The sequence below is a fragment of the Triturus cristatus genome, chromosome 7, assembly GCF_964204655.1.
Source record: "Triturus cristatus chromosome 7, aTriCri1.1, whole genome shotgun sequence".
Lineage (NCBI taxonomy): Eukaryota > Metazoa > Chordata > Amphibia > Caudata > Salamandridae > Triturus > Triturus cristatus.
The window spans coordinates 212625060-212651246 of record NC_140590.1 but is presented as its reverse complement, the minus strand read 5'-3'; the positions used below and the strand labels follow the sequence as shown (position 1 = coordinate 212651246).

The following is a 26187-nucleotide window of genomic DNA, read 5'->3' as shown; positions in this document are numbered from 1 at the left end:
GAAAAGTCAAGTTCGGACATGAAGTTGTGTGTTACTTATGTGCTGAGTGCCCGTTTGGATGAGGGACATGGATTTGGCTGTCCAGGGTGAGATTGGTCAAATCTGGAATATGAGGATTTTGGCATATAATATGCATTTTGGAACTATCAAAGGAAGAATTATTTTTTGGATCAGAAAGACAAGGAGGCTGTAATTTGGTGCTTGTGAAATGCTCAATGGATAATTGTCATTTGAATTGGAAAGCCCTGAAAATGTTCACGGTTGTGAATGAAATACATTGGTTGAGGCTGTAACAATTAGAATACAAAACAGCTTTCTGGAATTCAAAATAAAGAAGAAACTAAAAAAATGTAAAATTGAATGTAATTTTCTACCAGGGTGCACCGCTACATTTAAGACAGCATGTAGGGGCATATTTCCAAGAGAATGGTGGTGCATGGCGTTAAGTGTAAATTGCTAACGCCGCACTCCACCATTTCGAAAATGTAGGGATGAGCCGTATTTACAAAGATACGGCACATCCCTGCGTTTTCCCTAGTGCTGGCGCCAAATTAAGCTGCCTTGCTCCAACGCAGGTGCCCTTGCACCATAGTGCAAGGGCACCTGCGCTGAGGGAATGATTGTTTATGTACAGGAATGTTTCCCTTCCTGCAAATTATCAATCACAAATGGTCATTTGAACCGTCTATGTGTGTTGCACTTTGCAACACACATAGAAGTTGCAAATTGTCATTTTTTTCATGATTGTTTATGTGCAGGAAGGGACAGCTTCCTGCACATAAACAATCATTCAAGGCGCTGCCTCCTACTTATGCCACCCTTGTAAATAGAGGGCAACTAAAACAATTAATGAATGTTGTGGCGGAACGCCCACCGCAACACCCAATGCCCATCCCATTCACGCTAAGTATAGCATGAAATGGTGACTTATTTACAAGGTGGCATTAAGCCAAGCTAAGTGGCTTAATGCCACCTTGTAAATAGGGCGAAGCCTCTATCGCCACAGGAACGTCATTAAAAGTGACATTCCTGTGGTGATAGGGGCTTGTAAATATACCCCACAGTCTTTGTTGGCCTTACTCGTGCGTCTCAGTTAATGAGTTACTTTGGACATGGAAACCATCTTACTAACTGGCACACACACTCTGCACACACATGCAACTACTTCTGGAAGCTTAGAGAGCCAGCGTAGAGAGTTGAATGCAGGCCGAGTATCATAAATGTACATTACTGGCTTTAGTCAAATGTTCTATGACTTGCTTCTGATAGGTAAATTGTGGAAATCTATATCTTCTAGAACTGACCTTAGAGAAAGGACATTATGCGAAAAAGTTGGAAACACCCCTTTTTTGATGGGAAGATACATATAGGATGCAAAATAATTTTAGCTTAAGGGTGCTTCGATGAGTACGGCTCTAAGGGCACACCAGAATACCTAGCAAAGAACTGAAGACACACTAGTAATTCTACAGGGAATAAACTTTTTTGCAAAGAACTGCTAGAGAAAGTAAAAGCATGAAAGAGACCATCCCCTAATAAATATAAGGGTTACCCAAAGGAACAGGATTCATGAAACACTAAACACCACTAAGAGTGTGAACTAGGAGATGAGCCTGAACAACTACTCTTGCCAGTCACTGAGATGTAAGTGAAATGGCTCATGGACTATGTATGTGACAAAACCTGCAATGAGGAGTGCAGGGATATGCACTGAGGGCATGATTAACAAAGGTAAACTTACACTTTCGTATAAGTTTGTGATTGTTTGCCATTCACAAAGGGATTTACGAGTAGTATCCTTTCCAGGGCAGAACCTCTGCACATAAAAGATAGGTCTGTTCATGTGCGGAAACTCAACACTCATAAAGATAGCACTTGTAAAGTATTTTGTGCATAGCAAACAATTGTAAACTTACACAAATGTGTAAGTTACCTTTGTGAATCAGGCCCCTAGTAGTGTGTGAACAATATTTTACCGAGCATGCAAATGGATAGATAGCATGTAGGTACATAGGGGGATAATTGCATTGGTCCTCACTGCACAAGTGAAGTTTGTGACAGACATGAATTGATATTCCTATCTGAAACAAACTTCACTTATGCCGTGAGACCACTCATCAGATAGTGCATTTGTATCCAACCCATGAGTCATTAGGCTCTTGTTGATTAAGCTGGACTCCTAGTTAAATGCTCTTTTACAACATTTCGTCCTGATGCGAACAGAAGATATTTAGACATAGGGATAGAAGCACCATTAACACCTACCCCATTTGACTAAATCTACATGAACATCCACAATGCAAGCCTTAGAAACCCAGCAGACATTTACTGCACATGCTCACATTAGATTCTACTTGGACAATTATGGCACTATCATCTTCTGTTTCCCTCACATCATTCACCCTAGGCACACTGTGCCATCATCAACTTTTTAATTGCTTATTTCAAAACTGTGTCTCAAAAAAACTCCCTAAGCTGAATGTTTTTGCTGTAAAGATGGATTGATGGAACTGTCTATACCACCCAATATTGACGTAAACACAGTTGCAATTTTTCACTGTTGTCTCTCGTGATTCTACTATTCTTTAGAAATAAATATAGGATTTATTGAATGAAAAAGTTCAATATCATATTCTTTCTCAGTTGAATAGATGTATTGTACCTTGTACCTAAACTAGAAATACAATTTAAAGAATAACAAGGGAACTACTGTTCTAGGTGATTATAAAATAAGAGGTCACAATTAAATCAGTGACAAAGGGGAAACAACAGTATTAAATACCCCTGAAAAAATAACTAAACATTTTATGTTGGCGGAGACATTGGACACATGTTTAAGCGGAAGTCATTTATAGTACAAAATTGCATTACCTTGAAGCAGGATGGTTAGAAAAAGCCTTCTTGTAAGAGCCATGGAATACTCCTTAAAGCCTAGCTCCTCAATAGCGCTGGTACTATACTTGAAAGGGCTGCAACAGAGACAACAGTAAATTATGAACGAATAAGTATACACTCCATGAAACCTTTTTTCATTACAGTCATTTATTAAGAGCAGGACAATACAATGTACATTTTGTTTTTATTTATGAGTAATGCATGTTCTTATTTCATGATTAAAGTACTTGTATGGATACATCAATTAGATGGTGTGAGAATACTGTTTCCAAATTAGACATCACAGGACTCAAAATCAAATCACAATCAATCCAGCTTTTTTGTACAGAAAATCATAAAAGCAAAACTGTTAAAATATCAAGATTATATAGTTGAAAGAATACCCGGTACATAAAAAAAACGAATTACTAAAGAATACATAGATTAGTACCCACTGTGTTTTTCAAAATCCTTTTGATATCTCATGCATATTCGTATAATCATGCCTTTCCTGTGTTTAATAATGCTTTTCAAGAAGGAAGCAATTGACTTTGTGAAACATTCGTTATCCAGAAATTGCAAGGCTAAGAACGCAGGCCTGCATTGTCTCAGTGCCCAGAGTCTTAAAACAGGTAAAATCCATCTTTTCCTTTGCGTTGCATAAAATTTACAAAATAAAACCACGTGCATGGTTGATTGCGGGAATTGGTTATCGCAGGGGCAGCTAATTAGTGTTGGAGACCAGTCGTTTAGTTTAGGAAAGCTTACTGCATGGTGGAAAAATCCAAATCTAAAACGGGTTAAATCAAATCGATCATACCCACTTAATGCACAATTTAGGTACGGCTGTGTACCAAGGTGGCGATTCCGATCCGTTAAAAAAATTTACCGTCCGACTCGTATCCTTATTTTTTACGTACGAATCATACAAGTCCCGTACAAACGGCGAAGTACGATTCGTACGTGAAAAATCCATACGAATGACTTCAGGAAAAGTCTACGAGACGTCCCCGGACAGTTTTACGTACAAGTCGTAAAACTGAAGTCCGAGCCCACAAGTCCGATCCGTACCGGCGTCCCGAATACACAAGCGTATGGAAAACGTCCCGTACGGAGCGAACTTTGTATGACCCCTACCCCGGGTACACTTGGGCCCAGGGTACGAGTCGTATGGCCCCCTCCACCCCAACCGCGCATGTCCGCACCGTACCCCCCACCCCAGCACCTGCATATGTACACGCTGTACCCCAGCACCCGCGTATGTACGCGCTGTACCCCCCAACCCAGCACCCGCGCATGTTCGCGCCATACCCCCACCCCAGCACCCGCGTATGTACGCGCCGTACCCCAGCACCCACGTATGTACGTGCAGTACCCCCCAGCACCCGCGTATGTATGCCCCATACCCCCCACCCCAGCCCCATACTCAGACGCACCGTACCCCAACACCGTACCCCAGCATCACGTATGTACGAATCGTACAACACCATTGCATATGTGATCACTGTACAACAACATAGCGTATGTACGCACATTACATATGCGAAAACGACTCGTACTGAACCAGGACACTGTAAAACAGCACAAGGACCGTCAATTCGACTCGCACAACACCACAAAACACGTCTACAGGACAAAAAACATCCAAAAGACTGACCTGGCACATCCAAACAGGCAAACAGAGGCCCAAACTCACAACCACCTCTTATAACACACCCACCAAAAGTTCAAACCCAGCCACACCCACAAATGGACCAATAAAAAGGGCCCACACTCACAAACCATGAGCCTTTGCAACAGGCCCACTGCTGACAGACATCACACACAAACAACTGCACCCATACACCTTAACTTACACACCTTCACACAACCTCCTTCGCACATACCCCCTCTACACATACACACACACCTACACATTCACACCAACACACCCACAACCATCCACACCCACACCCCACACCATGCCCACAGACAAGAATCCAAAGTTCACAAGGGAGGAGCTGGACATCCTTGTCAACGAAGTCATCAGAGTCGAGCCACAGCTCTTTGGAACATTGGTCAGACAGACCAGCATAGCAGAAAAAACACGCCTGTGGCAGAAGATCGTCGATCGGGTGAATGCTGTTGCGCCCATCAGAAGTACCAGGAATGAATGCCAAGCCAGGTGGTACGATCTGTGGAGGGCAGTCAAGCGCAAAATGAACGAGGACTACGCCCAGAGTAACATCACAGGAGGTGGGCTGCCCCGCAGACGGGTACATTACCATCCCTGGGAGGAGAAGGTGATGGCCCTGCTTCCGCCGGTGGGAGTACACGGAGTCGAAGGAGTTCGAGAGCCTGGTGAGTACACAAACAACTTACGTAATATGGGGGGAATGGCATCCACACCCAAACTACAACAAATGCACTCACCTACCCCCAAGCCCTCACCGGACACAACCACACTCAAAAACAACGCTCATGCCACTAACATGAGTATGCTCCATTCACAAAGCAAGGCCATGCCATGTCCCAGCCTACACAAACCACAAACCCAAGACAAGATGTCCGGGATGCTGGGAGTGTGGGGATCACTAAACATATTATACAACTCAGAAACAGACACCATTGCCCTCAGCCCATATACATACCCATGCACCATGCGCAATGCACAGGGACTGGCAAAGTACTGACAAGGTAGCTGACACTTGGCCCTGCTGTAGGCATCACAAGGCCCTCCTGTGACAACTGCAAACTCGAACACAAACACAACAAGCTCAGATATCTAGGACAGGAACTCACACTCACTGACATGGCAGCATGCATCATGGGGGACAGATACATCACCTGGGAGACCCACTGCCAAATCACACCACACCCACCAGCAGGCACCGTCAATCAATCAACAATCGATCAGGGTACTTGTAAGGCGTGCTACTTACCTGTCAGGGTCTCAAGGTGCTGAGGGGGGGGGTCCACCACTGCTCAAAGAGCCAGGTCTTGAGGAGTCTTCTGAAGGCAAGTAGGTCTTGGGTCAGTCGTAGGTGGGTTGGGAGGGTGTTCCAGGTCTTTGCGGCGAGGTAGGAGAAGGATCTGCTGCAGGCGGCCGTACGTTGGATGCGGGGGACAGCTGCGAGGGCGAGGATGCCGGAGCGGAGCTGGTGGGTGGGGGTGTCGAAGCTGAGTCTGATGTGCAGGTAGGCTTGTCCTTTGGTGTGGAGTGCCTTGTGTGCGTGGGTGAGGAGCTTAAAGGGGATCCTCTTGTCGATGTGGAGCCAGTGCAGGTCACTCAGGAGGGGGAGATGTGGCTGTGGTGGGGGGCGTTGATGATCAGTTGTGCGGAGGCGTTTCTGAAGCGTTGTATCCGCTGTTGGTGTTTGGATGGGAGTCCTGCGTAGAGTGCATTGGCGTAGTCCAGTCAGCTGCTGACGAGGGCCTGTGTCACTGTCAGCAGATCCGGCGGAGCGTGCGTAGGGTGTCGTAGCAGGAGGAGGAGACGGCGTTGACCTGCTTGGACATGGAGAGGGAGGATGCGAGGATCAATCCTAGGTTGCGTGCGTGTTTGGTGGGTGTCAGTGATGTCCCAAGAGCGATCGGCCACCAGGAGTCGTTCCAGGCTGAGGGTGTGGGTCCCAGGATGAGGACCTCCGTCTTGTCTGAGTTCGGTTTCAGATGGCCGCTCCGCATCCAGTCGGCGATGGCCCTCCGACCCTCGTGGATGTTGGTTTTGGCGGTGTGAGGGTCCTTGGTGAGGGAGAGGATGAGCTGGGTGTCATCGGCATAGGAGATGTTTTAGAGGTTGTGGTGGCGGGCCACTTGTGTGAGGGGGGCCATGTGGATGTAGAACAGCGTCGGGCTGAGGGATGATCACTCACCCCTTACACAAGCACACACCTCTGGGGCAGCCAATGGAGTCACCCACTCTTACAATGGACATGTGACACAACAAGATCAAGACACAGCAAAAAAAGCATCCAAGCCCAAATTCGACATGTCAAACACCCTGGAGACCATTTCAATCAGTCCCCTGCAACATACCCATCCACAAGTGAACATTGATGTGAATGCTAGGCACATACAACTACCTGGAGGAACTGTGGCAACTAGACTATGTATGAAACATGGATGTTGCATTAAACAGCATTAACATTGTCTCTGTCTCACACACAGGGCAACGTCACGGATCGCCCCCCAACAATGGGGGAGAAGTACCACAGTCCCAGGCTTGGGAGGAACCTGATCCCACCGGCAGCGACACCTCACAACACTCCGCGGATGACCCCAACCCACCTGGCCCCTCTGGTTTCCAAGCCCCTGCAGCACCTCCTTCAGGTACATCTGTGCCAACCACCACCCCCATTACTGCCACATCCCAGGAGACACCCAGGAGCCCTGCCCACACTGAACAACTGAGCCAGTCTGACCTGGATGGACAAGGTTTGCCGGGCACCCAGGAGGAGGCAACCAACACCGACACTGCCATCCCTCAGGGGTCCCATAGTCCCGATGTGCCCACAACGGCAGGCCAGGCTCGTGTGGGCAGGGGTGGTGGGAGTGGAGGCAGGCGGAGGCGAGAACCTGACCAGACAGCTGAAGGGACCGGTATGTCACACGTACGCAACATCATGGAGGCATACCGGCTTGACACCAGGGCCATCAGTCAGGTAGTGGCGCCCCTCACAGACATAAAGAATCAGCAGGCCGAGCAACACGCCAGTCAACAACAACACCAAGGATGGATGGAGGCAAGACTGGCTGAGCTCCTGGCGGTGCAAAGGGACATGAGCCATTCACTCCATCGGATCGCCGACAACACGGGCAACCCTCCCTGTGACACCAGGTGCAGACCAGCACCAGCCACAGGGAGGGAGGAGGAGGAGGAAGATTCATGCGACGGAGCCTCCCAAACATCGACAAGGCCTGCATCTGAGGGTCTCCGGAGGAAGGTGGGTTGTCCACGGAAAAGACCGTGAGAGGCAGCGGACCATCCACATCTCCCAGGTCACCTGGCCTGGTACCTAGCCTTCATGCGCAACAGCAGCACATCATTCACTGACATTCTCTGCCACATGGAGTTGCTGGTCACAGTCTAACCAATGATGACCAACACTGTGGTCTGGACTCTGATGACTTCAAATGCCAAGGATCCCATCACCCCTGTGAACTTTGGATTCTATGCACCCGGTAGAGCCCCTTATTTTTTCTACAAAAACACGCACCCCACCGACAATAAAACTATTTATTTGTCATGAGATGTTGCTGTCATTCTGCATTAGTCCACAACATACGTGTGTGTAAATGTCAAACTATGCCTGAGTGTTGAACTAACTCCAGCCATCCATACCCTGGGATCTGAGTCCGGTACAGGACACACATGGTTCCAATGTATCATCCGATACAGCCTGGGATCCCAATACTCACCCGTGATGGCCTCAAGCTGCTGAGGGGGTGCTTGAAATACTGTGTGGACACACTAATCAGGAAGAGGATGATGAAGGCCTAGAGGTCATGGCTCATGTGGAGGTTTCCGGGGAGGGAGTCCCAGGTATGTTTATCCAGGCGTGAGAAACATCTCCTTCATGCTGGAGTGTTGTGGATGTGAAGAATGTTGTCCAGGCCAAGTTTGGATGCATATAGTTGGGCCAACGGGGTCTTGGATGACAGACGTACAAGGTTGCTTTTGGGATATGGGGTTGTTGATTGCCTCCTGAGTGTGTGTGAGGAGTGTGAAGGTCATCCTGCAGCACACAGTGATCCCTTGCAGCTATCTCAGGTGAACGGTGATGTTGATGGGGTGAGGGATGTTGAAGCTGAGTTGTGCAGATGCACCCTGGATGTGGACAAGTTTCCCGTGAGTTTGGATGTACTTGCTCCGTAGAGGGCGGGGCAGTAGTTGACACGGCTGATGTCGTGGACCTAAGGGATGGTCTGTCTTTCCTTGGAGTGGATCTATCTGAGGATCATGTGCATCATGCAGAGGGTGTTGCAGCATGAGGTACAGATTCTGGTGATTTGCATGGCAAATGTGAGTGACAAATCCATGATGCACACCATCTTGTGTGCGTGCCCACTGGGTGCTTGAGTAGGGCCCCTGCAGGTGGGACACAAGGAGTGGAGCCAGCTGTAAGGGGACAATCCTCAGATGATTACCTCAGTCCTGTACAAGTCCAGCCTCAGGTGGCTGATGTTCAGCCATTCATCCATGGACCTCATGCCATCTTGAATGTTGGAACTGGCAATGGCTGCGTCTTTGGTGAGGCTGAGGAGCACCTGGCCTCAATTTCTCTAACACACTCAATGAGGTATTCCTATTGAGCGTGTTAGAGAAATTGAGGTTCTTTTAAAGTATCACCTGTTGGTCATTGTGAAGGGCGGGAACACATACAAATATAAGGATGAGAAAGTTGGGAGTCAGCTTGGTGGAACAATAAAGATGCCTGCTACGGCATGCTAGGAAAATGGAAAAACGATTACCGGTTTACATGAGGGTAGCCGAAAGGAAATGCTCTTTCAAGTAATATGATTTGTCTACATGTCATGGTAAGTTTAAAGATTTAAATACATGACTGCAATAGAGGTGGGATTAATTGGGATTTCTCTTTAAGGTAGTCAGGGGGTGAACTAAGGGTGCACCATTACAGCTATTAAACAGAAGCGAACATCGAACGGTTTTTGAATGTATCTAATAAAAGTGTAATAAATGTTAATGATTGGTGGCACGTGGATGATTGATAAATGTAACTTGTGATGTAATAGCATATTGTTAAGTAATACTGGCATAAAGCGCTTAAAGACATGTATTTGTTTATACTTTTAGATGTCCCTGACGAAGGGAGAACGCATTGGACTATTGTGAATAAATCATGACATGGAATGAATCCTATGCTTCTGAGTGCTTTTTGGAACTCGGAAAGTAATACATTGAATAGAATGAATTGAACTAAGAAAAAAGAATGGTGAAAGTGAAAGGAGTAAAACGTAAAAATAAAGGAAAAGGAAATAAAATTGGTTCATTGGATTTAATCCATTACACGGCTGTGCAGCTTTGTGGAACCGTAACAGGGTCCCTCTTCGAAGTAGTTATTGTTGCAGCGCAACGAGACGAGCGCGTAGAAAGTTTTGCACGCCAAAACGCTGAAATTGATGAAAACTACAGAGTATATTTGGTGTGCATCTCATTTCTTGTGAACTCATAGCATGAGTGAAGTTTTACACACATTGGTGCCTTCCTCAGAATACACAAACCATTACAGATGACTGTCACGAAGGGTGACTATCAATTCATGGGAGTCATGCTACATGTTATGTGCCCCATGGTCAGAAGACATGTATGCATGGTAACACAACATGCACAGGAGCAGTCCCCACACATTCAAAACACGTAACACCACCAAAATGCCTTGCTGCAATCCTTACCCAAAATGTCTTTTCAACATGTCCGTGCATGAAACGCTGATTCAGCACACGTTGCAATACTCATGAGGAATATCAGGAGGCCAACGATGACACGAGCAGACAACATGCGCAAGACCCTGGGGATGACAGACACACAAGGAGACAGCGAAAATATTGTTATCCGCATGCATGGTCATTTACTCTACATGAATAATGTTGTCACCATGCCAATTTAAAATTTTGTGTCTCTGCTAACATGTGTGGAATTACATCATCAATCGAGTGACACATCAGAACACACCTCTAAGTCACTTAGCATACAATCAGCTGGACACGCACATTGCAACACCTGCCACACAAGGCTCTAAGCGTGCACACTGAGACCCAGTGACTCACCATCATGAGAAGAAGTTGCGTATGAGCTGACTCCGGATGTCCTCCTCCTCCTCCTCCTCCTCCTCCTCACTTGCCTCATGACCAAGCCCTTCATCCTCCACGGGGTGGATGTTCCAGCTCATCCGGATCCAGGATGAGTGGCACTGCCTTCTCCACTGCCATGTTGTGCAGCATGCAGCACACGAGGAAGATGTTGCAGACCTTTGCCGGTGCATATGGGAGGGACACGTCTGTCTTGTGAAGGCACCGGAATCGGCTCTTTAGGAGGCCAAATGTCCTCTCAATCACTCGCCTGGTCTGCCCGTGTGCATTATTATAACGGTGATCTGCAGCTGATCTTGGGTTGCGGAGAGGCGTCATCAGCCATGGCATGTTGGGATAGCCAGAGTCCCCTACATGGAAACATCATGAGAAGAAGTGGGTCCGGAGATGCCGTAAGATACAAAGATACCGCAACACACATGACAAACAGAGTATACCCACCAACAAGACATGCTCGTTCGTTGTGCAGCCGCAGCATCATTTCTGGCACCCTGCTATGCCTCATGATGTAGGCATCGTGTGCTGACCCTGGAAAACGTGCACAGACATGGGAAATCAGCATGTTAGCAAGACACACCACAAGGGCATTAATAGAGTGGTAATGTTTACGGTTGCGATAGGCTACCTCCTGTGCCTGTGGTGGTACCAAAGCCACATGTGTCCCATCAATGGACCCAATTACATGGGGCATCCCTCCCAGGGCATAGAAATCACCCTTGACACCTGTCAACTGCTCAGGAGTCGGAAAATGGATGAATTCATCCATGTGCTCCAACATGGCTTCTAAAACATCACGCAGGACATGGCTGAACATCGTCTGAGACATGCCACCGACATCAGCTATGGTGAATTGGAACATACCGGTGGCAAAAAAATGTAGGGCTGCCATCACCTTCATCTTGGGGGTCAGCGCTGTAGGATACCTGTGTCGCGGTTGGAGGTGTGGTGCCAGCCTGGCGGTCAAGTCCTCAATCAACTGTTGAGAGAATCGGTAACGTGTTATGCAGTCACGTTCCCTCATGGCAGCCAAGTCTGGCATTGGTCGGGGGAGAGGCGGTGCCCTGCAGAAAATTGGAATGAATAACGAAGATTGAGAACATAACAACATCAATGTCAATGAAGTGAGCACATGCTCAACTGCTACTACACATCTGCTTAATACAGAGTCTGGTTTGTCCAATACATCCAGGACACGTATGCCAGCCAGGTGATACTCCTACGAAAAGCCAGATACAACTGTTGATTGGCAAGTCTACATGACATGCCCTGAAACGAGCTGTGGGCCAGTGTAAGTGAACAGCCATAGACATCACCGGAGTGACATACATCCACATATCTGCATTTGAAGGATGTCATCTCATACAGACAGCTGACAGCAAGCTAGATGCACAGGTCACATGGAAGGTCAAATGTACAGATCACACACATTGCGATGAAGGGGTACACGGGAAAACTGAAAACACAGACATTGGGACAACGCAGATATGTCCTCATATCAACATCCCATGTTCAATGCATACAGACACATGTTACGTCGGATTCCACATGTGGCATGGTGTGTGCTGGTGTGTGTCATGCCCATCTACACACCGTCACATGTTGGATGCAGCAACAGCAGATGCAGTTGACGGGACGCCAACTGCCAGTTCATGGGAACACATGACACACACATGACATAGTCACATCGTGGCATGCTGGTCGTTCAATGTCAGTTATTAGTGTCCCTGTCCCTGGCATCAGGCGACAGTTGCGGGTGTTGGTGACTGTGCCATACCAGTGATGCTGTGCTTGACACGTTTGGACTACATGCACACATGGGCAAAGTGTGAAGGGGAAGTGTGCCACATAGTGCCACATCACACATGACGTGTGTACACAGGTCATCACACATCTGTTGTGCTCAAACATGAGGAGACATGTGCAAGATCACTGCCTGACACACCTAGGCCCTGCACATGAAGGACATTAATGACAATGACTTGATGTACAGCCTTGTGCGAGTCTGAGACCTCCATGGATTTCGTGTGCGCCCCCTATCACCAGTGTAAGCGTGTGAAACGCACCGTACACACGCTCTGAGGGTGTGTGTACGGTCCGTATCACTATAGTAGCGTTGCTGTAGGAGCACGCGTGTTACAGGACGTACACACGTACATGTACTGCCTTAGTACACGTACGTGTACAACTAGTGTGTACACATATGTGTACTACCTCAGTACACGTATGTGTAGTCACTAGTTGTATATGTACGTGAACTGAGGTAGTACACGTACGTGTACTACCATTGCCTACACGTACGTGTGCATGTACTGTTGTAGGCACTGGTAGTACACGTACGTGTACTGCCAGTGCCTACACGTACGTGAACGGAGGTAGTACACATACGTGTAGGCACTGGCAGTACACGTACGTGTACTACCTCAGTTCATGTACGTGTAGGCATTGGTAGTACACCAGTGCCTACACGTACATGAACGGAGGTAGTACACGTACGTGTAGGCACTGGCAGTACATGTACGTGTACTACCTCAGTACACGTACGCGTAGGCACTGGTGTGCAGGCAGTGCCTCCAACAGTATGTGTACACGTATGTGTAGGCACAGGTAGCACACGTACGTGTACTCCCAGTGCCTACACGTACGTGAACTGAGGTAGTACACGTACGTGTAGGCACTGGTAGTACACGTACGTGTACTCCCAGTGCTGTACGGGTACTCCCAGTGCCTACACGTACGTGTACTGAGGTAGTACACGTACATGTACTACCAGTGCCTCCAACAGTACGTGTACACGTATGTGTAGGCACTGGTAGTACAGGTACGCGTACTCCCAGTGCCTACACGTACGAGAACTGAGGTAGTACACGTACGTGTAGGCACTGGAGTACACGTACGTGTACTACCTCAGTACACGTACGTGTACTCCCAGTGCCTACACGTACGTGAACTGAGGTAGTACACGTATGTGTACTACCAGTGCCTACACGTACGTGTACACGTACTGCTGTAGGCACTGGTAGTACACGTACGTGTACACGTACTGTTGTAGGCACTGGTAGTACACATACATGTAATACCTCAGTTCACATACGTGTCGGCACTGGTAGTACACGTACGTGTACGCACTAGTTGTACACATACATGCACTGAGGTAGGGTAGTACACGTACGTGTACTCCCAGTGCCTACGTGTACGTGTGAAATGCACCGTACCTGTGTGGGGATTTGAAATTTACATAGGGCACACATAAGGGACAAGTTTTAGGCCATAAATGCATGCTGGTTGTCATGGATACCGAGTTTTCTGTTGAATTTTTTCCATCAGGTGGCCTTGAAAAGTTAGTTGGCCACAAAATTACATTGTTGCAAAGTGGTTGTTGACTTGACATGATGCTGCTAATTTGAACCATGCAAATGCTGTCACTCGTGGATGTTTAAAGGGATTGGAGGAAACGTAGGATGCAAATGAGTCTGACCAATCACTCTGTACTCCTGTAAATGAAAGGACCCAGCAAGGCAGATATAAGTCAGGCAAAACCCATGAGAGGGCACTTGCCTGCACAACCTTTCAGTCGACACCACTGCTACTGCCTGTGCTTCCTCTGGCACCATGTCAAGGTCTGTGGAAAGGGCCCAGCCTTTCACACAGGAGGAGAATGAGGCTTTGCTTGATGTCATCCTCCCACAGTACCCCAGCCTGTATGGGGGACCAGGAGAGCAGTTGAGTGCTGTCTCCACTAGCTTTGACTGTGCACCTTTTTTGTGACTGTCACTTCTGGCATTGTGTCCAGGTGTGACAGACATGCAATGTTGTTTAGAGTGGGTACCAGGGGGGGGAATGGCTTATGTCTCCCATGCAGAGCATGATGTAGTTCATGTGTGCACTCCTCACTTGCATTATGCTTACTGTGACATTCGTTTACAACTAGTGCATACACGTACGTGTACTACCTCAGTACACATACGTGTACTCCCAGTGCCTACATGTACGTGAACTGAGGTAGTACACGTACGTGTACTGCCAGTGCCTACACGTACTGTTGTAGGCACTGGTAGTACACGTACGTGTACACGTACTGTTGTAGGCACTGGTAGTATACGTACATGTAATACCTCAGTTCACATACGTGTCGGCACTGGGAGTACACGTACGTGTACTGAGGTAGTACACGTACGTGTAGTCCCAGTGCCTACGTGTACGTGTGAAACGCACCGCACCTGTGTGGGGATTTGAAATTTACATAGGGAACACATAAGGGTCAAGTTTTAGGCCATAAATGCATGCTGGTTGTCATGGATAACGAGTTTTCTGTTCAATTTTTCCCTCAGTAGGCCTTGAAAAGTTAGTTGGCCACAAAATTACATTGTTGCAAAGTGGTTGTTGACTTGACATGATGCTGCTAATTTGAACCATGCAAATGCTGTCACTGGTGGATGTTTAAAGGGATTGGAGGAAACGTAGGATGGAAATGAGTCTGATCAATCACTCTGTACTCCTGTAAATGAAAGGACCCAGCAAGGCAGATATAAGTCAGGAAAAACCCATGAGAGGGCACTTGCCTGCACAAGCTTTCAGTCGACACCACTGCTGCTGCCTGTGCTTCCTCTGGCACCATGTCAAGGTCTGTGGAAAGGGCCCAGCCTTTCACACAGGAGGAGAATGAGGCTTTGCTTGATGTCATCCTCTCACAGTACACCAGCCTGTATGGGGGACCAGGAGAGCAGGTGAGTGCTGTCTCCACTAGCTTTGACTGTGCACCTTTTTTGTGACTGTCACTTCTGGCATTGTGTCCAGGTGTGACAGAAATGCAATGTCGTTTAGAGTGGGTCCCGGGGGGGGGGGGGATGGCTTATGTCTCCCATGCAGAGCATGATGTAGTTCATGTGTGCACTCCTCACTTGCATTATGCTTACTGTGACATTCGTGTTCAACTAGTGCGTACACGTACGTGTACTACCTCAGTACACATACGTGTAGTCCCAGTGCCTACACGTACGTGAACTGAGGTAGTACACGTACGTGTACTACCAGTGCCTACACGTACATGTACACGTACTGTTGTAGGCACTGGGACTACACGTACGTGTACACGTACTGTTGTAGGCACTGGTAGTACACGTACGTGTAATACCTCAGTTCACATACGTGTCGGCACTGGGAGTACACATACGTGTACTGAGGTAGTACACGTACGTGTATGCACTAGTTGTACACATATGTGTACTGAGGTAGTACACGTACGTGTACTCCCAGTACCTACGTGTACGTGTGAAACGCACCGTACCTGTGTGGGGATTTGAAATTTACATAGGGGACACATAAGGGACAAGTTTTAGGCTATAAATGCATGCTGGTTGTCATGCATACCGAGTTTTCTGTTCAATTTTTTCCATCAGGTGGCCTTGAGAAGTTAGTTGGCCACAAAATTACATTGTTGCAAAGTGGTTGTTGACTTGACATGATGCTGCTAATTTGAACGATGCAAATGCGGTCACTGGTGGATGTTTAAAGGGATTGGAGGAAACGTAGGATGCAAATGAGTCTGACCAATCACTCTGTACTCCTGTAAATGAAAGGACCCAGCAAGGCAGATATAAGTCAGGAAAATCCCATGAGTGGGCACTTGCCTGCACAACCTTTCAGTCGACACCACTGCTGCTGCCTGTGCTTCCTCTGGCACCATGTCAAGGTCTGTGGAAAGGGTCCAGCCTTTCACGCAGGAGGAGAATGAGGCTTTGCTTGATGTCATCTTCCCACAGTACCCCAGCATGTATGGGGGACCAGGAGAGCAGGTGAGTGCTGTCTCCACTAGCTTTGACTGTGCACCTTTTTTGTGACTGTCACTTCTGGCATTGTGTCCAGGTGTGACAGAAATGCAATGTCGTTTAGAGTGGGTCCCGGGGGGGGGGGGATGGCTTATGTCTCCCATGCAGAGCATGATGTAGTTCATGTGTGCACTCCTCACTTGCATTATGCTTACTGTGACATTCGTGTTCAACTAGTGCGTACACGTACGTGTACTACCTCAGTACACATACGTGTAGTCCCAGTGCCTACACGTACGTGAACTGAGGTAGTACACGTACGTGTACTACCAGTGCCTACACGTACATGTACACGTACTGTTGTAGGCACTGGTACTACACGTACGTGTACACGTACTGTTGTAGGCACTGGTAGTACACGTACGTGTAATACCTCAGTTCACATACGTGTCGGCACTGGGAGTACACATACGTGTACTGAGGTAGTACACGTACGTGTATGCACTAGTTGTACACATATGTGTACTGAGGTAGTACACGTACGTGTACTCCCAGTACCTACGTGTACGTGTGAAACGCACCGTACCTGTGTGGGGATTTGAAATTTACATAGGGGACACATAAGGGACAAGTTTTAGGCTATAAATGCATGCTGGTTGTCATGCATACCGAGTTTTCTGTTCAATTTTTTCCATCAGGTGGCCTTGAGAAGTTAGTTGGCCACAAAATTACATTGTTGCAAAGTGGTTGTTGACTTGACATGATGCTGCTAATTTGAACGATGCAAATGCGGTCACTGGTGGATGTTTAAAGGGATTGGAGGAAACGTAGGATGCAAATGAGTCTGACCAATCACTCTGTACTCCTGTAAATGAAAGGACCCAGCAAGGCAGATATAAGTCAGGAAAATCCCATGAGTGGGCACTTGCCTGCACAACCTTTCAGTCGACACCACTGCTGCTGCCTGTGCTTCCTCTGGCACCATGTCAAGGTCTGTGGAAAGGGTCCAGCCTTTCACGCAGGAGGAGAATGAGGCTTTGCTTGATGTCATCTTCCCACAGTACCCCAGCATGTATGGGGGACCAGGAGAGCAGGTGAGTGCTGTCTCCACTAGCTTTGACTGTGCACCTTTTTTGTGACTGTCACTTCTGGCATTGTGTCCAGGTGTGACAGACATGCAATGTTGTTTAGAGTGGGTCCCAGGGAGGGGATGGCTTATGTCTCCCATGCAGAGCATGATGTAGTTCATGTGTGCACTCCTCACTTGCATTGTGCTTACGGTGACATTCACTGCATAGTGCATGACACATTCAGCCTGGCTAATCCTTTGTGGCATATTTTGTCTATTGTCCTGAGGTGATTCAGTGGTCCTCATGGTGTGACAGGTGACTGTTCCCACAGATGTGTCTGAGTTGAGTGGAGCTGTGGTGAGAGTGTCCAAGTGATGTGTACGCCCCCTGGACATTGATGTGTGTGATTGTTCCTTTTCATGTTGGTGAGCATCTATGTGAAGTGTTGCACCACAGCTGCATGGAAGAGGCAGCAGCTCTACCAATCTGATGTGAGAAGTAAGCCGTGCTGTGTGTCTGACTTGCTGAGCTAGCCCCACACCTGTCACCCCCCACAGGCAAATGGCACATGTGCAGAGTGAGGTTTGTATCCGCTGTTGGCATGTGATTGATCTGTACCTGTGTGTGTCTGTGTACTCTGCTGAGGTTGCGTCAGTGACCTGGGGCATGTAACTGCTTGGAGGTGCTGTCCATCAGCCTGGTGTCTCTTGTGATGCACAGTGTGTGCCATTTTCATGGAGTGTGTTGCACCCCTCATGCCACCTGTGTACTTTACATGCCATGTAGTGCATTGGGCCTTCCACAGAGGCCATTGTCCATATGACTAAGATGCAATTCCTTGGCAGCATCCTATGCCCTGTTCAACATTTCAAAGATGTTCAAATGTGTGTCTCTCTGACATGGAGCAGGTGTAGTGATGTTGTCTCACTTTGTCATCCTAACAGGTAACTGCCTAGGCCAAGGGGGAGATATGGAAGCAAGCCGTCAGGGCCGTGAGATCGGTGGAGGGTCGCAGTCGGCGCCTAGCACAAGTGAGAAAACGGTGGCAGGACATCCGGTGCTGGACCCGGAGGATCGCCCGGGTCCTGCTGAAGGACTCACCTCCACGCCGCCACGGCGGGCACCGACGCCTGACCCACCAGATAAAGCGTGTCCTGGCGGTGGTCTTCCCTGACATGGATAGGCGGTTACAGGAGATGCAGCAGCAGGAAGGGGGTAGGTACATGTGTGTTTGTTGTGTGTCACCAGCTTTTAGAAGTGCTCCGTTCGCCTTGATACACTGCCAGGGTTTATATGTGCAGTGCATATCCTTTTCCCCCAAGTCAACCGGTGCTGTTCTTCCTCTCTTCCCCTCCTTGACATGTGTTCCCTGGTCTGTGTGTTAACACTATTGCACATGGTAATCTAGGCTGCCAGTTAATCCACGTGCACATTGCTTTCTGCATCATGTGTGGGGGTGATCTGTGACATGTGTTGGTACCTTGCCTGTGCCCTGTCCTGTTCAGTCATTTGGGGGTCCATATTTGTTGGCACTGATGCTGAGTCTCAACATAGGAGTGTGAGGATTCAAATTAACAGACTTGCAGCATGCATGACCAATGTTGTGGCCTCAGACATGATGTGCATGAGTGGGAGATATGCATAGTGCCGGGACGGTTGGTCATGTTACAGTCAGATCATTCCAGGACCATGGAGCAGTGTGCCCACTACAGTCCCCTGAGACACCCTTGCCTCAGAATCATGTCTGTCATCCAACACTGTGCCCATTCTCTGTGTGTTCAGCATAGGTTGGCCTCTGTGGCATTGTTCCCTGGCCTCATTTGTATTTATGTAAAGTGTGCTACATGTGTCCACTGTACAGGGTGAACCCATTTGGCCTGTGCATCCTCACAATGGGCAGTGCCTGTGTGTCTATGTACAACTATCTGTTGCTGGTTGTTTGTCACAAATATGTGTTGGCAGCCTCACAAGGTGATGTGGAGTACATTTAGGAGATCTTGATGCACATTTTAGTAAACCCCGATTAAGAGATGTCACTTCTTGATCTGTCTCAATAACATTATCTCAGGTATGGGGGGTTTGTGCGGGCAAAGCCTACATGTCCAAACCTTAAGTCTCCTTGCCAGGTCTGACCTGTGTGTGATAATTGTCTGGACAGACACTCAACATGCAGTGACCCAGTCATGTTGTGCAGGGTTTAATGTTTGTGCTTTGCAGCATGTGTCAAAAGTTGAAATACATGGTTCCTGATCATCCATTGTTGGCACCAGTGTGTGGTCCAGATGCTACGTAGTTTGGTCTTTGTGTGCTGACATCTGTGTGGACATTCTTGCTTCCCTTGTCTCCTCAGTGCAGGTGCTCCTTATTCTGACACAATTGTAGGCCCATTAGCTTATGCATTGTCCTGTGTTTGGACATGTGTGCCACTCCACATGACAGGCAGTGGGTCAGTTTTGTTGCCAACTGTGTCATCATGGTACGGATGGCCATGTGACAGGTGGCATGATTCAAGTTGTTAGTCAAGAAGTCTTGTACCCTAGCACTCACTACACTTGTCAACATGTCTTGATTTTTTCTATGCTTGACTTTGATGTTTTGTTGTGAAGGACAATAATGTGCCTGCATGACCGATGTCTCCCAAGGAAGTGCACAAGAAACCACCTTTACACTTTCCGGGGACACGCTGGCACATTTTAAAAGAAGCCACAGTTCGAATGACACTTGTTTTCAGATTATACATATACATGTTCCCACAGTGTGGTTGCATTTGGGTAAGTCCTTGGTTGTTGCTGATACCAACTTACGAGTGTCAAGTCATCCAGACCGTCGTGGTGCCATGTGTATGTACTTACTGAAACCCCATTTCTTCCTAACAGTGGCTTATATGAATAAGGCTGGCAGCTCATACAATGACTGTGTGAATGTAGTTTTGTGTACACCTCATTGTGTGACTTATTTTATACAGGCGCATGTGTGTTCTGTTCACAAAGTGGCACATTCACACATTCTCAACATGGAGATTGTGTAAAGTGTTGTTATTCCCAAGGGATCACAATGTATTTCGTTGGGGTTTCCAAAGTACTCACAGGTCTCTGAGTGTGGGGACACCTTCAGCATTGAGGTCTGTTATTTGGCCTTGGCTGCACCAATACTGTTTCGTTCACAGTGAACATGAGGTGGCATGCCTTCATAGTCTTGCTGTGCTTAACTTTTTCCAGACACTAGCTTCTCAGTTTAATTCGATATCAAGTTATTTGCTGTTGTGTCCTAATTTTCCTTGTTTCCAAGTGGCATGGTGGGTCAACCAACTGGGGAGTGCAGGGCTTACATATGTGCGGAGTATTCTAGATGTTACTCATGATGCATTTCCTGATATGCACTGTGACATATTTTGTTTGGACTCAGGTGTCAGATGTATACAGGTGACTGATTATTTTCTGTATCTTCACCTTGCCCACAGCATCATCGGAGGACACCGAGGGAGACACCTGCACGGACCTGGAGGAGGGAGCCAGCACCGGTGCCACCACTGCTGGCGAGTCTGCAGGAGCAAGTGGCATGGAGGGCGAGGGGAGTCAGGCGGAGGACCTGTCTGGTGGCGACACCGACTACGACGCTGACGGGTCCGAGGCTGAACTCCTCGAGGGGGTGGAGGCTGCTACAACACCTGGCAGCAGCACAACATCTGTCACTGCCCCCTCCATTCCCATCACCGCCCTCCCAGTTGCTCCGGTCCCTTCTGTCCATGAAGGGCACCACCGTGTCTCCTTCGTGCCAGGCACCGCACCCCCTGCCCCTGCCCCCCCTGCTGCCCTCACTGCAGAGTCTGTGGACATTTAGCGGCAGTTGCAGGTTGGGCAGACATCGATGCTGAATGTCCTCCATGGCCACACCAGACTGCTGACACAGATGGTGTCGTTCATGGAGGGCATGTCAGCAGCGATGTCTGATCAAAAGATGTTGCTGAGGTCCATGGACTCTTCACTGACGGCAGCAGTGAGTCTCCTGCAGAGCTTCGTCCCTCCCTACCCCTGCACCTTCCACACTTCCCACTCCCATGCCTGTCCCATGCACACCCACACATTCCCAAGCACGCACCCCACCAGACACAGGCAGCACACAAACACGTAAGGGCAGGTGCACACCTCCTGGCACGCACACTCAGGGGGATAAAGGCCCACCCACTGGGTCTGGGGCACACAGGCATACACACAGCCACAGTCTAAGTCCGCATGCCTCACTACCCAGTCCCTCCAAAGGCACTCCCCTCGGCTCCCCTGCCACACAGTCTGACAAAGAGAGCTACTTGGCTGTGCTGGGCCTCAGCCCCACTGGCTCACCAGCCCGCAAACGGGCAAGGCTCTCCACGGGTAGGAGAGTTGAGTCCCCCCCCTGTCCACCCCCTCCCCCAGTAGCGCTGCACCCCATCCCTCCGACCCCCCCCTCCTTTGTGCCTGTGGTTTCTTCTGGTGCAGGGGATACTCTGGACGCCCTGGCAGAAGTGTGCAGCGCTGAGCTCACCTGTGGTGGAGGCGTCCAGCCCTGCACCCACCACACCTACCCTTCCCCCTCATGTCCCTGTGGTGCCTGGTCCTTCCCCACATGATGCCCCCCACCAGTCAACGAACCTGAGGGTTCTAATGTCTAATGTGCAGGCAAGCTAGGGGAGACGCGTGGCCATGTGTCCCCCCCAAGGACTTATGATCTGGACTGGCCATTGGCCTTTGTAAATAGTGTCCTTTAATCATTTTTCGTTGAATACTGAATAAAGCATTTTATTTTTACTTTGAACACTATTGCATTTCAGGTATTGATGTTGGTGCTGATGCTCCAGGAGTTGGGGTTGTGGTAATGTGTTATGTTTCAGGGAAATGTCGTAGTCTGATGCTCGTTGGGTGGACCATGGTATCTGCGTGCCATCACAAGGTCTCTGCAAAGAATCTTTGGTCGTGTGTGCTATTTGTGTTTGGAGACATTGTCCCAAGGAGTGTCCCTTACTCCGTGGCACCTGACATCTTCCCTGCAGAGAGTTGCACAATTGTTGTGCTGACCTGTGTATACATTCCCTTTGTTGGTGATGAATCCCTTCAACTATGGCCATGCCTGCTCAGCAATGTCTCCGGCTGCATCGTCTGTGCCATCCTTGCTAGTCACTGTACTTGTGTATTGAGTATGTTGCCATGCCTTCATGGAGAAATTGTCCCTTTTCCGCACTATGCATGTGTGTAATCACAGCCTAGCACACATATGGTACTTGTTCTGCAGGGTATTTGGGCACATGACTGACAATTGTGGGCATTGTATCTGTGGGAACTCCACCCTATTCTTTCCATGAGAGACAACATCTTGGTGGCTGTCCCAGCACCTGCACATTCCTATCAGTCCTGGGATGTGCGTGACAGTGTGTGTTCCCTTTGGCTCTCTTAGTTTAGTAGGCATTGACATGACTATCCAGTCTTGTGGCATGATCTCTGTGTGTGTATAGTGCTGCATCTGCCAGGGGTGGGTATGTATGTGTCATTTGTCCTCACACCCACATGTGGTGTGTCATGCAGTGGGGGAAAGACATCCATCCTCATGGGAGTGGGACACTGCTGTCAGTGATGTGTTGTTATGGCACTATCAACATAGTCGAAAATTAGGGATGCGTACATACACCCATGAAATTGGGGTCATCTGCTAATGATGTACACACCCCCATGTCTCTGTCCACTGCTGGGAGTCCTCTGCACCCACCCCTCACATGTCTCTGTCCACTGTTGGGAGTGATAGGCACCCACCCCTCACATGTCTCTGTCCACTGCTGGGAGTGATAGGCACCCACCCCCATGTCTCTGTCCACTGCTGGGAGTTCTCTGCACCCACCCCTCACATGTCTCTGTCCACTGCTGGGAGTCCTCTGCACCCACCCCTCACATGTCTCTGTCCACTGCTGGGAGTGATAGGTACCCACCCCTCACATGTCTCTGTCCACTGCTGGGAGTGATAGGCACCCACCCCTCACATGTCCCTGTCCACTGCTGGTAGTGATAGGCACCCACCCCTCCCATGTCTCTGTCCACTGCTGGGAGTCCTCTGCACCCACCCCTCACATGTCTCTGTCCACTCCTGGGAGTGATAGGCACCCACCCCTCACATGTCTCTGTCCACTGCTGGGAGTGATAGGCACCCACCCCCATGTCTCTGTCCACTGCTGGTATTCCTCTGCACCCACTCCTCAAATGTCTCTGTCCACTGCTGGTATTCCTCTGCACCCACACCTCACATGTCTTTGTCCACTGCTGGGAATCCTAGGCAGACACCCACCCACCCGCACCCTTGGTGCAGTACACTGCTGTCCTTGCCATGAACACACCCCAATATACTGGTTATATGCTGCACCAGGCCCTAAGCCAACATTCGTGGCGTGTGTACGCCTTGTATCACAAATGTACTGGTGCCCTAGGGGTACGGGTGATGCGGTCCCCCGCATTCATAGCTTGGGTACGGTCCGTACCACGCGTACCCCTACCTCACCACTACAATGGTGGTACGCGCCGTACCCACGCTCTCAGAGCGTGGGTACGGCCCGTACCACGCTTACCCCTACATCACCACTACAATGGTGGTATGGGCCGTACCCATGCCCTCAGAGCGTGGGTACGGCCCGTACCACGGGTACCCCTACATTACCACTACAACGGTGGTATGGGCCGTACCCACGCTCTGAGGGCATGGGTACGGCCTGTACCACAATTGTAGTGGTGATGTAGGGGTACGCGCCATACCCATGCCCTCAGAGCATGGGTACGGCCTGTACCACCATTGTAGTGTTGATATAGGGGTATGCGCCGTACCCACGCCCTCAGAGTGTGGGTACGGCCGTACCACCATTGTAGTGGTAATGTTGGGGTACGCGTGGTACGGGCCGTATCCACGCTCTGAGGGCGTGGATATGGCCCGTACCACTGTTGTAGTGGTGATGTAGGGGTACGAGTGGTACGGACCGTACACACGCCCTCAGAGCGTGGGTACGGCCCGCACCACGCGTGCCCCACATCACCACTACAACGGTTGTACGGGCCGTACCCACACTCTGAGGGCGTGGGTACGGCCGTACCACCATTGTAGTGGTGATGTACGGGTACGTGCCGTACCCACGCCCTCAGAGCACGGGTACGGCCCGTACCACTGTTGTATTGGTGATGTAGGGGTATGCGCCGTACACACGCCCTCAGAGAGTGGGTACGGCCCGTACCATGCGTACCCCTACATCACCACTACAACGGTGGTACGGGCCGTACCTACGCTCTGAGGGCGTGGGAACGGCCCGTACCACCATTGTAGTGGTGATGTAGGGGTACGCATGGTACGGGCCGTACCCACGCTCTGAGGACGTGGGTACGGCCCGTACCACCATTGTAGTGGTGACAGGTACTCGTACACGCCCACTGCCGTTGTAGCGGGACGCAGAGATTGGTGGACACGCCCCCCGAAGTGATCAGACCCTGGAGGTAATGTATGTACAGAATATGGTATTAAATTAGGTAGAGGTTATGTTTCCTGCCCCTCGCCCCCCCTTTGCCCCTGGGTGTTGTTCTGACCTTCTGCGGCATGCACAGCGGTTTCGGTGCACCAGGTCGTCGGCTAGGAGGGACGGGATGACACGTAGGAGGGGGTCCATGGCTGTCCGTCGCGTACCGGTGCTCCTTCTTCGCGTTGTCCTCAATTTCCCAGGAGATTTGGGCTGCCGTAAAAAATGAGCCGTGCGGAGTGACGTAGGCATGAATCGTACTTGCTAGTCCGTAAAACGCTGCCTGACTCTGTCTGGACGTCACGTACGCAATGTCCTGGATCGGAATTGTGGGTATTTTTTCGCCGCATGTAGTTTTGTACGATTCGTACGGAAATGGTATTTCTGTACGAATCGGACTTGCTGGTTTGTAAGGTGGAGTTCCCGGGTACGAGTTGTATGGAGAATACGCTCCGTACGACCATTCGTACCCGGGTTTTACAGGATCGGAATCGGCACCCAAATGTAGTGAGTATAAGTTGATTAGATTGTTCCGACCACTTAGCTGAGTCACTTGCAAATCTATTTGCCTCCATGAGGGTCATACAGGATTTTTAAAGAAATGTTCTATTTACCGCATGCAAAATATCAGGACTGTTAAAATATTTTGGGTGAGCCAGATCTTTCATAATATTTTTTATATAATTCAGCTAGGGGATCTCCAGAACCCGGTCTAGCGTGAGGCTATCTTCAAAAACATCTCTGTTAAAAGAAGTTGTAGTGGAGGTCCAAATCCTGTACCACAACAGGACCGGTTGGATCTTAATTGTATCTAAAATGTAAGTCCAACCTAATTCTGTGTGGGATACATAAATAGAGGTACTGTCTGGAACCGCCAGGAGGTATTTTAGAAAAGCATTTTCCACTTGTTGGATAGGTTCGGTATTGCGGTAGCCCCATACACCTGCCCCGTACATTGCTATGCTGGTGCACTTTGCCTTATAAATTTCCGGGAGTTCGGCTGGAGGTTTTCTTTCCAGCTTCTTTGCAAAGTTAGCCTGGGCTGCAGTAGCTTTCATAAAGAGCAGACTCCTGTTTTTTATGGCCTGATACCATGTCCCCTTGTTGTCGAATACCTAAATAAGGAAATGTTGTGGTAGGTTCAACCTTTCTA

General features: G+C 49.0%; 1 protein-coding gene across 3 annotated transcripts in view; it reads right to left on the bottom strand.

Moving 5' to 3' along the window:
* The window catches only part of LOC146809243 (sialoadhesin-like), a 506671-nt gene that overhangs the window by 423849 nt on the left and 56635 nt on the right, over window positions 1-26187 (bottom strand). For all 3 annotated transcript variants that reach the window (XM_085616069.1, XM_085616068.1, XM_085616071.1), the window contains exon 2: window positions 2872-2969. In XM_085616069.1, the coding sequence (XP_085472195.1) occupies window positions 2872-2969 (98 nt within the window). The remainder of the gene's footprint in view (window positions 1-2871; window positions 2970-26187) is intronic.